Source organism: Salvelinus alpinus, chromosome 18 (assembly GCF_045679555.1).
Source record: "Salvelinus alpinus chromosome 18, SLU_Salpinus.1, whole genome shotgun sequence".
Classification (NCBI taxonomy): domain Eukaryota; kingdom Metazoa; phylum Chordata; class Actinopteri; order Salmoniformes; family Salmonidae; genus Salvelinus; species Salvelinus alpinus.
Genome location: NC_092103.1, coordinates 28,385,524 through 28,400,655, shown reverse-complemented (window position 1 = coordinate 28,400,655; position 15,132 = coordinate 28,385,524). Strand labels below are relative to the sequence as shown.

Below are 15,132 nucleotides of genomic sequence, written 5' to 3'. Positions count from 1 at the left end.
ACTAGACCCAACAAAAGGCTGTCTGGTTTGGCCAAAGGCTGAGTTGAGTTCTAATGGCTCTGTGATGCCAAGTCAAAGAACAGGACAGGAAGACATTTTGGTACTTGGTTTTATTTTGAAGGGAAAAAATATAATGGGATATATAAAGCAGTTAGGAATGCAATAACAGTAAAACGAGAGTAAAAGGCAAAAAAAAACAACATTAAAGCACATTTACATTTTGTATGGTATTGCTTTATAAATTCTTGTTTTACTCAAATACTTAGGATGTTTTTAAGCATGCCAATGTATTTTCAGGATGTACATCTCATTACATTATATATTACATTTCAGTTTAATATAATAATATTGCACTTATCTAGTGACGGACTCATCTTCAAATCAGACCAGGCCAGCCACATGCATAAGGTCATACAAGTCAAAGGTTATAGGTCAAACTGTAGTGTTAGCTAAAGACAGAAAGAAGAGATGGAAATGAATAATACAAAAGATTTTACAAATCATGTATAAAATACTTAAAGACCCCAAATACAATGAAGAAAACTGACAAAAATGAAAGTGATTTTCCAACAGACAGGTTTGTACTGTATATGTCTAGAGACCATGAGACAGGACTAGGAAGGGGGCATCTCAATATAACTAAAATGGCTGCCTCTACACTCCTAAACTTCTCTACAGCTGCACTAAAAAAAATCTACAGTGAAAAGCTAATTCCTCAGTCATTCTACTGTGTTGCTGTCACCTACCCACCATTTATAGATCAGTGCAGATGAAGGAGAAGAAGCCACTTCAGACTAGAAACCCAGTCAGAGATATGCGGACGCTGCAGAAAGTCACATGATTGGGTTTTGACCACTTGCCATGAAGACACAGCATGAAGCATGAGCCCCATATGCTCAGCCTACTGACTCACTGTGGTTAGTTACCAGTACCATACCACTGGTGGATTCAGTGAGGTAAACACAGATAGAAATATAATGAATAGAGCTGACAAGATCCCTGTTCTACATGACCGACAATCATATCAGTTCTGCACCATACATTTCTATCTGAGCGTTTTTCAAGACCGGAAAAATACAGTACTACCACCTTTGACCTGGCCAAATGTCAACTTGGACAGCAGTTGTACACACAGTCCTTCAGTTCCAAACAGTACATCATTTTCTGTTCAACATGATTCATTACAGTAAACACAGATTGTTCCTATAGAAATAGTTTCAGTTTTGACAACTCTTAGATACAACAGATAGAAGAATCAGGCGTAGATAAGGTGAAGCGACTCCACGGTAATAGTGGACTCATGAAAAATAATATCAGTGAAAATAAAGTGGTGAAAAAAAGAAAAAGAAACTCCTTTCTAAATGAAAACGACCTTAAAAAGAAGGTAAAAGCACACTTTAAAAACCATCAACAGAAACACATGTCATGATGGAATATGAATATAGAGTATGGAATGAATGACACCTGTCTTTGTAGAGCTGGACAGATCAGCTGACTTTAAAGGGCAGTGGTTTTACAGAGAAAAATATCATGACTTCTCGACACCAGGGGTTGCCACGCTCACCCGCAGAGGACTGGACGGTGTGAGTGCAGGCATTTTGTTCCAGCCAAACAATATCACACTTTATTCTATGGGGGGTTGAATTAACATTAAAGGAAACACTCAATCCTGTCAAACGGAAAACAAACTCACCCCAGCAACCTAACCTCTCCAACCTCATAGTTAATTCTATATAAAGGGATCCCAGAACCCTAGCTCTCCAGTCGGTGCACTGACAAGGAGCCTTATTCCCCCGCTTGGTCCAGGAAAAAGAAGGAATCGAGTGAAGGAATTATTTTTACATAGTGACTTTCATTACTAGGTTCTCAAAGTGCTTGACTATATAGAGCGTGAGAAGTCAGCACAACACAGAAAACCAGGAGCAAAGGCTATTGGTCCATTACAAAGACGAGAAGAAATAGTAAGAAATAATTAACATCTCTACTAAGGAAACATCTCTACTCAGCTTTCAGTCTGTCAATGTGGAGCCAGAAATAGTAGATGGTAGTGGCTGAGGTCAAAGGTCAGAGTCCCAGTCGGTGCCGGTGTGTGTATCTTGTATCTAGTTCTCCCAGTCGGTGCAGGGCAGGCCTTCGTCCTCAGACTCAGACTCAGGCGAAGCCTCCTTGATGCGTCTCAGGGCTTCATGGATGGAACGGGTCAGAGCGTCGGCAGAGTGGGGGAACAAGCCCTTGGTGTGCCGCTGCTGTTCCGGCTGCGTCCGCACCTTCTTCAACCGGACACCCTGCCGGATCTGGGCCAGGATGTTGTTGCTCTCGTCATCGTCTGGGTCGGGGGCTAGGACTCTCAGCTCAGCCTTACGCAGGTGGAAGCTGCCTCTCTTCAGGGAGTTCAGGACCTCGTCCATGGGAGAACTCGCTGGAGAGATGGGAGAATGGAACAATGTTAAAAATCTAGTCAAGTTATGATTCTGATATATTCCTTTAAAATCCAGGTAACAGTATGTTGTCATGTCTGACCTCTCCTCCATTGTGAGGAGTCCAGCATGGCTGTCTTCTTCAGTTTCTTTCTGGCTGTCTGCAGCTGACTGCTGTCAAAGAAACGTGGGGAGAAGGGAGCCAGGGGGAGAGGCTCTGAATCCGACCCAGCCTTGGACTGCCGGACTGGGCTAGTGGGGTGAGACCACTCAACTCCCTCACTGGAGAGGTCATCTAAGGAGGGAACGGGTGGGGGAGGAGGAGGGGCAGAGGAGGGGATCGCTGAGAGGGGAGGAAGAGAGGGGGCAGAGAGAGGCTCAGTGGCGCCCCCTAGCGGGGTTAGAGAGACACTCTGGTGACCACAGGCATCAGAGGGAGGAGCAGAGAGCTCAGGGAGGTCAACAGTGTCTGTTTGGACACTGGCAGCCAGGGTCTCAGGCCTCCCCGCGGGGGAGAGGGGAGAGGAGGTTTTCCTCCGAGAGTGGCCGTGGGACATACGCAGTCTGCTGGACTTCAGAGTCACCTGACCAGGGAAACGCTGCAACAGACAAAAAAACAAAAGTTACAACATGCGTCTAAACACAGCGTCAACCTAAGATGTACTCAACATGAGAGGTTTAGACTGTGTTATTCAGAAGTAACTGTGTCCTCTCACCTGTTTGAAGCTGCGTAGTCTGTCCAGAGTTCTCGACCTATCCATACTCATTCTGGCGTTACTCTTCTCCTCCTCTTCCTCTTCCTCCTGCTCCTCCCCTCGCTATGGAGAAACACAGACAGGATGAGGAACTATTCACCATCATTCCCATAACACTGAATCAACTAGAGGCATGGCCGATTAATTAGGGCCGATTTCAAGTTTTCATAACAATCGGTAATCTGCCTTTTTGGACACCAATTATGGACGATTACATTGCAATCCACGAGGAAACTGCGTGGCAGGCTGACCACCTGTTACGCGAGTGCAGCATCAAAATGACCTGTGGCTGCAAGGAGCCAAGGTAAGTTGCTAGTTAGCATTAAACTAGCTAACTATAAAAAACAATCAATCTTCACATAATCACTAGTTAACCACACATGGTTGATGATATTACTAGGTTAACTAGCTTGTCCTGCATTGCATATAATCAATGCGGTGCCTGTTAATTTATCATCGAATCACAGCCTACTTCAACTTCGCCAAACGGGTGATGATTTAACAAAAGCGCATTCGCGAAAAAAGCACAATCGTTGCACAAATGTACCAAACCATAAACATCAATGCCTTTCTAAAAATCAATGAACAGAAGTATATTTTTTTAAACCTGCATATTTAGTTAAAAGAAATTAATGTTATATATTAACTAGGGAAATTGTGTCACTTCTCTTGCGTTCGGTGCAAGCAGAGTCAGGGTATATGCATCAGTTTGGGCTGCCTGGCTCGTTGCGAACAGTGTGAAGACCATTTCTTCCTAACAAAGGCCGTAATTAATTTGCCAGAATTTTACATAATTATGACATAACATTGAAGGTTGCGCAACGTAACAGCAATATTTAGACTTAGGGTTGCCACCCGTTCGATAAAATATGGAACAGTTCCGTATTTCACTGAAAGAATAAACGTTTTGTTTTCTAAATAATAGTTTACGGATTTGACCATATTAAAAATGACCTAAGGATCGTATTTCTGTGTGTTTATTATAATTAAGTCTATGATTTGATATTTGATGGCGCAGTCTGACTGAGCGGTGATAGGCAGCAGCAGGCTCGTAAGCATTTATTCAAACAGCACTTTACTGCGTTTGCCAGCAGCTCTTAGCAATGCATGAAGCACAGCTCTGTTTATGACTTATCAATTTATCAAGCCTATCAACCCCCGAGATTAGGCTGGCAATACTAAAGTGCCTATAAGAACATCCAATAGTCAAAGGTGTATGAAATACAAATGGTATAGAGATAAATAGTCGACGCGTCATAATTCCTTTAATAACTAAAACCTAAAACATCTTAACTGGGAATATTGAAGACTCATGTTAAAAGGAACCACCAGCTTTCATATGTTCTCATGTTCTGACTTAAACATTTGCTTTTTTACATGGCACATATTGCACTTTTACTTTCTTCTCCAACACTGTGTTTTTGCATTATTTAAACCAAATTCAACATGTTTCATTATTTATTTGAGACTAAATAGATTTTATTGATGTATTATATTAAGTTATAATAAAAGTGTTCATTCAGTACGTTGTAATTGTCATTATTACAAATATATATATAAAAATCGTCCGATTAATCGTTATTGGCTTTTTTTGGTCCTCCAATAATCGGTATTGGTATCGGCGTTGAAAAATCATAATCGGTCGACCTCTAGAATCAACACAAACACTAATGAAACATATCAGTGTACCTGTTGCAGTGCTTGATGGGTCTGGTCGTCCTTACTACCTTGGCGTTGCTGTATCTTCTGGTTGTGGTTGATGATACAGATCTCCTGGTTACAGATAAACAAGACATATTACAGCCAACACATTACAGGAGGATTGAAAGTATTGGTTTTACTTTTCTACATATTTTTGATTTCGAGGTAGGCTTTCATGGCTTTGATTTGTTAGTAAGTCCAGAGCTAAGCGTGTGATTGGTTGATTATTACCTTTTTGGTTTTAAGGTAGGCCTTCTTGGCGGTGATGCGTCCCCTGCGTGCCTCTAGCTGTCTGGTCTTCTGCTGCAGCTGGCTGAGCTTGTCTCTGAGGGGGGGAAGAGAGGCCGAGGGGTCCTCTACCCTCCGCATGGCATCAGGACTCTCATACGCATCATAGTACACTACCTCGTCCTGCCGCTCTGGGGAGGGAAGGGCGCAGAGAGGTACACTGTTAGATAACCTCACTAGTAGTGTTTCTACAGAGGCTTTGGAGCTGAGCAGTTAGAACAGGTCTAGTGGTTCATTAACAGTAACAGGTATAGATGTATAGTAGTCTGGGGAGGCTGGTGAGTTGGGCGTTGAGCAGCAGTTCCTAGTCTGAATGTTACTTAGAAGTAACAGGTATACAGTGCATAGTATTACCAGTGATCTGTCTGCGGAGGCTGGTGAGTTGGGCGTTGAGCAGCAGTTCCTCACAGCGCAGCACCTCAGCCTGGATGTCATAGAGCTGCAGCTGGAGCTCATAGTACAGCGCCTCCATCTGGTCCAACCGCTGCATGGCATTCTCTCCCTCCTGCAGGCTCTGCATCTGAGACAGACAGACATAGATGGGCAGAAACACAGACAGAGAATCAGAGTATTGTGTACATCAGGGATGGACAACTTTGATGGGAGTGGGGGCCACAAGAAATCTGAACTCATCATGAAGGGCCGCAGTTGCTGGCGGGTCTGCGTACACACATGTGCATTTCAAAATTGCACCTTGGTTATTCTACTATTCTAACTGCAACAGATATTTGAGACCCGACTGAGTTTTTTTTTGTTTTATTGATCTGAGGGCCTTCAGAAGGGGGGCCGCCGCCAGTTGCCCAACCCTGGTGTACCTGATGTGTGGTGAGATATCTTGTGTAAAATGGCTGCCGTGGCATCACCCAGGTAGGTGATACACATTGGTGGTGGATGAGGCATGATTCCCCAATACAATGTGCTTTGAGCATCTTGAAAAATGCTATATAGATTTATCAGTACTTCCCCTCTCAGGCCGTGTTTCCTCTGCTTCAGGCAGATATCCTTGGCCCTCATCAGTTGACTATTTATTACTATAATAACAGTAGTAGTATAGTAATAGTATTAGTTGTAGTACTGTAATATAGGAGTAATACCTCCTCTTTCAGGCTGTGTTTTCTCTGCTCCAGGCAGATCTCCTTGGCCCTCATCAACTGCAGCGTTTCCTTGGAGACGGCGTACTGCAGACGCTCCATGCGGTCCACAGCTGCAGCCCACGTCGACTTGCCAAACTTCCTCTGGTCCACACGCATCCGCTCATACACCGCTGCAACACACACACACCCACAGAACAATTACTGTAAAACTTCAATAGCTTGGGCGTTTATTTGCTTAAACAGAACACAACAGGCATATGTGTTACGTATGTGTTATCATTTGCACACCATGTCACATTTATTTTGTCTTAGTATGCCTCTATATATATATTGTTTTTACAAGATATGTCCTTGACAGAATACCCCTCTGTGCATTTTAGTCAGTTCTTACTTTCACCACTAGAGGGCTATCTGCTGATTTCTAGGGGTCTGTACTGCCTAAGCTGGAGACAAAAACAAATGATTTACATGTTTGGGAATAGTTATAGACTTTGTAGTCAGTGTGGAGCCAGTGGATAGTTGGGTTATGGTTAGTTTGGGGATTCTGGGAGAGCAGTTTAAAGCCTGGAGATTATGGTCTGACTGAGGGGGTGATCTGCCATCTGGATAATTCATGTCTCTGGAGTTTGTCTGTACAGAGTTTGTGTGTGTTTATGTGTTTCTCTGTGTGTTTCTCTATAGGCGTGTTCACACTGCACCTTAGCCTGGGGCTAAGGGAGATTTTAGCCCAGGGATAAGGGAGTGTTCACACTAGAGGTCGACCGATTATGATTTTTCAACGCCGATACCGATACCAATTATTGGGGGCCCAAAAAAAGACGATCCCGATTAACTTCTTATGGCTGGAGGGGCAGTATTGAGTAGCTTGGATGAAAGGTGCACAGAGGTGCCCAGAGTAAACGGCCTGCTCCTCAGTCATAGTTGCTAATATATGCATATTATTATTAGTATTGGATAGAAAACACTCTGAAGTTTAATTTGAATTATGTCTTTGAGTATAATGTCTTTGAGTATAATAGAACTCATATGGCAGGCAAAAAACACTTCCTGTTTGGATTTTTGAGGCTGGGGCTGGTAGATTTTCAACCAAGCTCCCATTGAAATTACAGCGAGATATGGATGAGTTTTCACTTCCTACGGCTTCCACTAGATGTCAACAGTCAATAGAACTTTGTCTGATGACTCTACTGTGAAGGGGGGCCAAAGGAGACTGGAATGAGTAACCACTGCCATGAGGTGACCATGCATTCACCACGCGCGTTCACGTGAGAGGCAGCTCTGTTCCATTTGAAGTCAATGTAATTCTCCGGTTGGAACGTTATTCAAGATGTATGTTAACAACATCCTAAAGATTTATTCAATACATCGTTTGACATGTTTCTACTGACTGTTACGGAACTTTTGGACATTTCGTCACGTTTTAGTGAACGCGCTTTGTGACTTTGGAATTGTTTACCAAACGCGATAACCAAAGTAGCTAATTGGACATAAATAACGGACATTATCAAACAAATCAAGCATTTATTGTGGACCTGTGATTCCTGGGAGTGCATTCTGATGAAGATCATCAAAGGTAAGGAAACATTTATCATGTATTTCTGGTTTCTGTTGACTCCAACATGGCGGCTAATTTGACTCTTGTTCTGAGCTCCGTCTCAGATTATTGCATGGTTTGCTTTTTTATAACTTGTATTATCATCTACATTTATGATGAGTATTTCTGTTGAAACGATGTGGCTATGCACTATCACTGGATGTTTTTGGAACTAGTGAATGTAACGCGCTAATGTAAACTCAGAATTTTAAATATAAATATGAACTTTATCAAACAAAACATGCATGTATTGTGTAACATGCAGTCCTATGAGTGTCATCTGATGAAGATCATCAAAGGTTAGTGATTAATTTTAGCTATATTTCTGCTTTTTGTGACTGCTATCTTTCACTGGAAAAATGGCTGTGTTTATTGTGGTTTGGTGTGACCTAACATAATCGTTTGTAGTGCTTTCGCTGAAAAGCCTATTTGAAATCGGACACTTTGGTGGGATTAACAACAAGATTACCTTTAAAATGGTATAAGACACATTTATGTCTGAGGAATTTTAATTATGAGATTTCTGTTGTTTTGAATTTGACGCCCTGCACTTTCACTGGCTGTTGTCATATCATCCCGTTACCGGGATTGCAGCCATAAGAAGTTTTAATCGGCTGATTTTTTAAAAATGTATATGTAATAATGACAATTACAATAATACTGAATGAACACTTATTTTAACTTAATATAATACATCAATAAAATCAATTTAGCCTCAAATAAATAATGAAACATGTTCAATTTGGTTTAAATAATGCAAAAACAAAGTGTTGGAGAAGAAAGTAAAAGTGCAATATGTGCCATGTAAAAAAGCTAACGTTTAAGTTCCTTGCTCAGAACATGAGAACATATGAAAGCTGGTGGTTCCTTTTAACATGAGTCTTCAATATTCCCAAGTAAGAAGTTTTAGGTTGTAGTTATTATAGGACTATTTCTCTCTATACCATTTGTATTTCATTAACCTTTGACTATTGGATGTTCTTATAGCCACTTTAGTATTGCCAGTGTAACAGTATAGCTTCCGTCCCTCTCCTCGCTCCTACCGGGGCTCGAACCAGGAACACATCGACAACAGCCACCCTCGAAGCGGCGTTACCCATGCAAAGCAAGGGGAACAACCACTCCAAGTCTCAGAGCGAGTGACGTTTGAAACGCTATTAGCGCATACCCCGCTAACTAGCTAGCCATTTCACATCGGTTACACCAGCCTAATCTCGGGAGTTTATAGGCTTGAAGTCATAAACAGCGCAATGCTTGAAGCACAACGAAGAGCTGCTGGCAAAACGCACGAAAGTGCTGTTTGAATAAATGCTTACGAGCCTGCTGCTGCCTACCACCGCTCAGTCAGACTGCTCTATCAAATCATAGACTTAGTTATAACATAATAACACACAGAAATACGAGCCTTAGGTCATTAATATGGTCGAATCCGGAAACTATCATCTCGAAAACAAGAAGTTTATTCTTTCAGTGAAATACGGAACCGTTCCGTATTTTATCTAACGGGTGGCATCCATAAGTCTAAATATTCCTGTTACAGTGCACAACCTTCAATTTTATGTAATAATTACGTAAAGTTCTGGCAAATTATGCGGCCCAAACTGTTGCATATACACTGACTCTGCGTGCAATGAATGCAAGAGAAGTGACACAATTTCACCTGGTTAATATTGCCTGCTAACCTGGATTTATTTTAGCTAAATATAAAAGGTTTAAAAAACATATACTTCTGTGTATTGATTTTAAGAAAGGCATTGATGTTTATGGTTAGGTACACGTTGGAGCAACGATACGCACCGCATCGATTATATGCAACGCAGGACACGCTAGATAAACTAGTAATATCATCAACCATGTGTAGTTAACTAGTGATTATGATTGATTGAGTGATTGTTTTTTATAAGATAAGTTTAATGCTAGCTAGCAACTTACCTTGGCTTACTGCATTCGCGTAACAGGCAGGCTCCTCGTGGAGTGCAATGTAATCAGGTGGTTAGAGCGTTGGACTAGTTAACTGTAAGGTTGCAAGATTGAATCCCCCGAGCTGACAAGGTAAAAATCTGTCATTCTGCCCCTGAACGAGGCAGTTAACCCACCGTTCCTAGGCCGTCATTGAAAATAAGAATGTGTTCTTAACTGACTTGCCTAGTTAAATAAAGATTAAATAAAGGTGTAAAAAATAAAAATAAAAAAATCTGCCAAATCGGTGTCCAAAAATACCGATTTCCGATTGTTATGAAAACTTGAAATCGGCCCTAATTATTCGATCGACCTCTAGTTCACACTTGCACATTCTAAAGGGGGCTAGCACCAACCTTAGCCCAGAACTAGCTGGTCCTGCTCCGGAGCAGGGTTAGTACCGACTTTTCGGGGTTAGTCCCAGAAACACAGTGCCAAAAAAGCATGTGTGAAACTGTGTCAAGAACAACACCTAGAATGATCACTGTCCAATCACAAAAGCGACACTCAATTTACATATGCTTGTGAGGCCTGTAATGCGTTCTGAAGGTTATTTTGATAAGTAAATTCATACTATTTAATCCTGAGGACAAAAACCAAAATACTTTAAATCAGTGAAAAAACAATGGTTGCTATGCCTAACAAAAATGGTTGCTATGCAGGCTGGCTAAGGTCTTCTCACTTAGCCAACTAAAGCTACAAACTCTACAGCTGGAAGGGCAGCAAACAATCCATTTTCCTCTGTTTTCATAGCTTTTCTATTGACATTTAATTGCATATATACATGATAATAATATTGTTGCATGATTTCGCCTGGATCAGAAAAGTTGACGTCTCGTTCATTCACTGCAATCTCTGTACAGGAGCGAGATAGAATTTCAAAAGTGAAACATTGTGTCCGATGTCAGACAGGCAGACAGCAAAGTTTATACAAAGCATCACTGTTGGAAATCAAATGCTAGAAGCAACAGGAAATATTGTGTTAATAAATTGCTTATAATATTGGTTGTGCGTCAGAGATGTTGGTCGCATGTTGTGTTTGTCAGTTAGCCCAGGGCTTGGGTATACAAGTGTGAATCCTTAGCCAGGGCTAAAGTTTAGCCCAGTGTTAACAAATACTTATGTGAACACAGGCTACGCTAACCCAGGCCAGTCTAGCCTGGAGCTAAGATATCCCGGGGCGAAGAACAACGCCAGTGTGAAAAGGCCTTATATGTGTGTGTGTGTGTGTGTGTGTGTGTGTGTGTGTGTGTGTGTGTGTGTGTGTGTGTGTGTGTGTGTGTACCTTTCTGAGCCCTGGCGGTGGTCTCAAAGAACTTGACGGTAAGGTCCTGTATGGAGAGAACAGCAGCGTGAGCCTTCCTCATCCACTCCTCATTCTCCCTCCTCAGCCCCTCCACACGACGAGGCCCCAGACGCTCCGTCTCCAAGGAGATCTGACCGAGGGGACACAGATCAATAGAGGTCACGCAAAGGTCAAATCAACATAAATCAATTACATTTTTATTAATATATTATCCCAGAGGGAAATATGGTGTGCCGGTCCAGCAGGATAAAATAAAGGGATTGGATTAATAAATGAAAGTCAAACTCTCGCACATTGATACATTGAGAAATTCAGACCTTACAAATAGTGATTAATTGAGGATTTAAAGTACCTCAATTCACCTGGCCTCATGTCAGTCTTTAACAGCAGGTTGTGCTGTGGTGTAGCAGTCAGGGACATGTGTTTACTGTACTACTAAACCCAGTGTCCTCCTTTGTTGTAACTTTTGATAACTGTAGGACGTTCTCTAAGGTTAAGACAATCTCATTTAATCAAACATACTGAGGCAACGACAATCAAGTGCTTAAGTGTTACTGACTTCTCAGGCTTAGTTCATTACTTGGAAGTGACTTGGGTAAGGTCTTTTACACTGTCTTTGTAGCTAGCTAACCAGCCCTGGATACGTCCTGGGAGTTAGTAAAACAGCTGATTATTGTTCTGTTCATTGTGTGTTTTATCTTTAACTTAAAGACCCTTGCTCCCTTCGGTCTCAACGTAGACTTTGATCTGAAGCCATTCTTGTGACTTTGCCATTGTAATTGTTTGTAAGCTTGTGTAGTCTAAAATGAATCTATGATCGTATGCTATCCATTTGTTTTTTGTATGCTGTTCTTTGTATGGCATTTTAATATTTGAGAATTAACCAATGATATTAGGCCACTCTTGGCCATGATTACAGACACCTGTGTGTCTTTTGACACTATATAAACGAGTCATCCCGCAGTGTTTGTGATTATACCCTGATGAAGACAGCTTGGCTGTCGAAACGTTGGATATTACATTTTTGCATCTGAGCTCCTAGAGTGTGCGGCTCTCCTTTATTTTCAAGAGAGCAGCTGGAACATATTGTAGTTAGAGTAGCTGATTTCCTAAGAACAGCCCCCACACAGCCCACTGTTTTGCTCCTGTCTGGACCAGCCTTGATTTCAACGTCCACGGATGTAGATTTTTGGTCCGGTCCAGAACAAATCTGAATCCATCATAGACGTCTATGTTTGGTTCAGATTTGGTCCGGTCTGAACTAGCTTTGATTTGGCTCAAACAAACATATATGCTTGGTTCAGATTTGGTCCGGTCTTGATTTCAACGTCCAGAGTCGTCCGGTCCTACCGGCCTATATTTGGTCCAAACATAGACGTCTATAATTGGTTCAGATTTGGTCCGATCCAGACTGGCCTTGATTTGGCCCAAACATAGACATTTCACAAGTTTGGACAGCACAATACAGTAAAGAAAAGTTGAGTATAGCACAGTACCTTAGAGTATAGTACAGTATAATGTACTGTATTGTACCCTATTTTACTCTAATGTACTCTACTGAACTAAACTGCACTCTACTGAATTAAACTGTCCTGCTGCTCATTGACTACAGCTCAGCGTTCAACACCATAGTGCCCACAAAGCTCATCACTAAGCTAAGGAACCTGGGACTAAACACCACCCTCTGCAACTTGATCCTGGATTCCTGACGGGCCGTCCCCAGGTGGTAAGGGTAGGCAACAACACATCTGCCACGCTGATCCTCAACACCAGTTCCCCTCGGGGTGCGTGCTTAGTCCCTCCTGTACTCCGTTGTTCACCCACGACTGCGTGGCCAAGCACGATTCCAACACCATCATTAAGTTTGCTGACGACACAACAGTGGGAGGCCTGATCACCGACAACGATGAGACAGCCTATAGGGAGGAGGTCAGAGACCTGGCAGTGTGGTGCCAGGACAACAACCTCTCCCTCAATGTGAGCAAGACAAAGGAGCTGATCGTGGACTACAGGAAAAGGCGGGGCCGAACAGCCCCCATTAACATCGACGGGGCTGTAGTGGAGCAGGATGAGAGTTTCAAATTCCTTGGGTTCCAAATCACCAACGAACTAACAATGTCCAAGCACACCAAGACAGTTGTGAAGAGGGAACGACAACACCCTTTTCCCCTTAGGCGACTGAAAAGATTTGGCATGGGTCCTCAGATCCTCTAAAAGTTATACAGCTGCACCATCGAGAGCATCCTGACCGGTTGCATCACCACCTGGTATAGCAACTGCTCGGTATCTGACGGTAAGGCGCTACATAGGGTACCCTTACATCAGAGGCCAAGCTTCCTGACACCCAGGACCTATATACCAGGCGGTGTCAGAGGAAGGCCCAAAAAATTGTCAAAGACTCCAGTCACCCAAGTCATAGACTGTTCTCTCTGCTACCGCATGGCAAGCGGTACCGGAGTGATAAGTCTAGGTCCAAAAGGCTCCTTAACAGCATCTACCCCCAAGCCATAAGACTGCTGAACAATTAATCAAATGGCCACCCGGACTATTTATATTAACCCCCCCCCCCTGCTTTTACACTGCTGCTACTCGCTGATCTTCATCTAAGTCACAACAATAGACAAACAGTGTGTTATTGTATGTTTCTTGTCTATATTGAATACATAATTTAAACATTCACAGTGTAGGTTGGGAAAAGTATGTGAACCCCTAGGCTAATGACTTCTCCAAAAGCTCATTGGAGTCAGGAGTCAGCTAACCTGGAGTCCAATCAATGAGACGAGATTGGAGATGTTGGTTAGAGCTGCCTTGCCCTATAAAAAACACTCACAAAATTTGAGTTTGCTATTCACAAGACGCATTGCCTGATGTGAACCATGCCTCAAACAAAAGAGATCTCAGAAGACCTAAGAATAAGAATTGTTGAATTGCATAAAGCTGGAAAGGGTTACAAAAGTATCTCTAAAAGCCTTGATATCTATCAGTCCACGGTAATACAAATTGTCTATAAATGGAGAAAGTTCAGCACTGTTGCTACTCTCCCTGGGAGTGGCAGTCCTGCAAAGATGACTGCAAGAGCACAGTGCAGAATGCTCAATGAGGTTAAGACGAATTCTAGAGTGTCAGCTAAAGACTTACAGAAATCTCTGGAACATGCTAACATCTCTGTTGACGAGTCTACGATATGTAAAACACTATACAAGAATGGTGTTCATGGGAGGACACCACGGAAGAAGCCACTGCTGTCCAAAAACATATTGCTGGACATCTGAAGTTTGCAAAAGTGCAGCTGGATGTTCCACAGCACTACTGGCAAAATATTCTGTGGACAGATGAAACTACAGTTGAGTTGTTTGGAAGGAAGATACAACCCTATGTGTGGAGAAAAAAAGGCACAGCACACTGTCATGACTGTCCTGATCAGGTCAGGTTACAGGAGACCACAACCCTACAGATTATCTCTCAACCCCAACAGATGAGGAGAGATCTAGGGGTCTGAAGATGTGGGGGTTTTATGACCCCTCACACCCATGGTAATTCTGTGTCCACAGAAAACATTCCCTCTCACTATGGAGAACCAGCCTCAGAACTTTAAACATGCAATAAAGGGACTTTGGAACAATGGTTTCCGTCAACTACAATGGTGGTCATGACGATAGATGGAATATGAAAATGTATGTCATTTTTGTTTTGTTATTAAAGGTTAATAGATTACGTTATTATGAAAACATTGTAACGTTAAGAGTTTTCCTCGTATATGCTTGATGTTTATACATTGTACGTTGTGTGGAAAATGTCCAAATCAAAGAGAATGTTTCGGTAGAGATGAAATGTGAAGTTAGTTGTCTAAAATTGGATTTGAGTAAAATCTATACCTTGCCTCTCAAACTTGGTACGCCCAGAGAATTGCCCTGAAGGCGGTTACGCCCACTTCTGACCCGAGGGTATAAAACCTGTGAGTGCAGAATTAACAGATTAGACTAAGTGACCCGAGCTGCAGCCAAAGGTCTAAAAGGTC

The 15,132-nt window shown here is 42.3% G+C and overlaps 1 protein-coding gene across 2 annotated transcripts in view; it reads right to left on the bottom strand.

Annotated features, from left to right (window-relative positions):
- Positions 1 to 91: 91 nt before the first annotated feature.
- The window catches only part of LOC139544143 (junction-mediating and -regulatory protein-like), a 73,026-nt gene continuing 57,985 nt past the window's right edge, over positions 92 to 15,132 (bottom strand). For both annotated transcript variants that reach the window (XM_071350936.1, XM_071350937.1), the window contains exons 3-10: positions 11,094 to 11,244; positions 6,256 to 6,425; positions 5,516 to 5,681; positions 5,105 to 5,292; positions 4,862 to 4,945; positions 3,134 to 3,235; positions 2,521 to 3,016; positions 92 to 2,419 (exon numbers count right to left, since the gene is read on the bottom strand). In XM_071350936.1, coding sequence (XP_071207037.1) covers positions 2,103 to 2,419; positions 2,521 to 3,016; positions 3,134 to 3,235; positions 4,862 to 4,945; positions 5,105 to 5,292; positions 5,516 to 5,681; positions 6,256 to 6,425; positions 11,094 to 11,244 — 1,674 coding nt within the window. In that variant the 3' untranslated portion in view covers positions 92 to 2,102. The remainder of the gene's footprint in view (positions 2,420 to 2,520; positions 3,017 to 3,133; positions 3,236 to 4,861; positions 4,946 to 5,104; positions 5,293 to 5,515; positions 5,682 to 6,255; positions 6,426 to 11,093; positions 11,245 to 15,132) is intronic.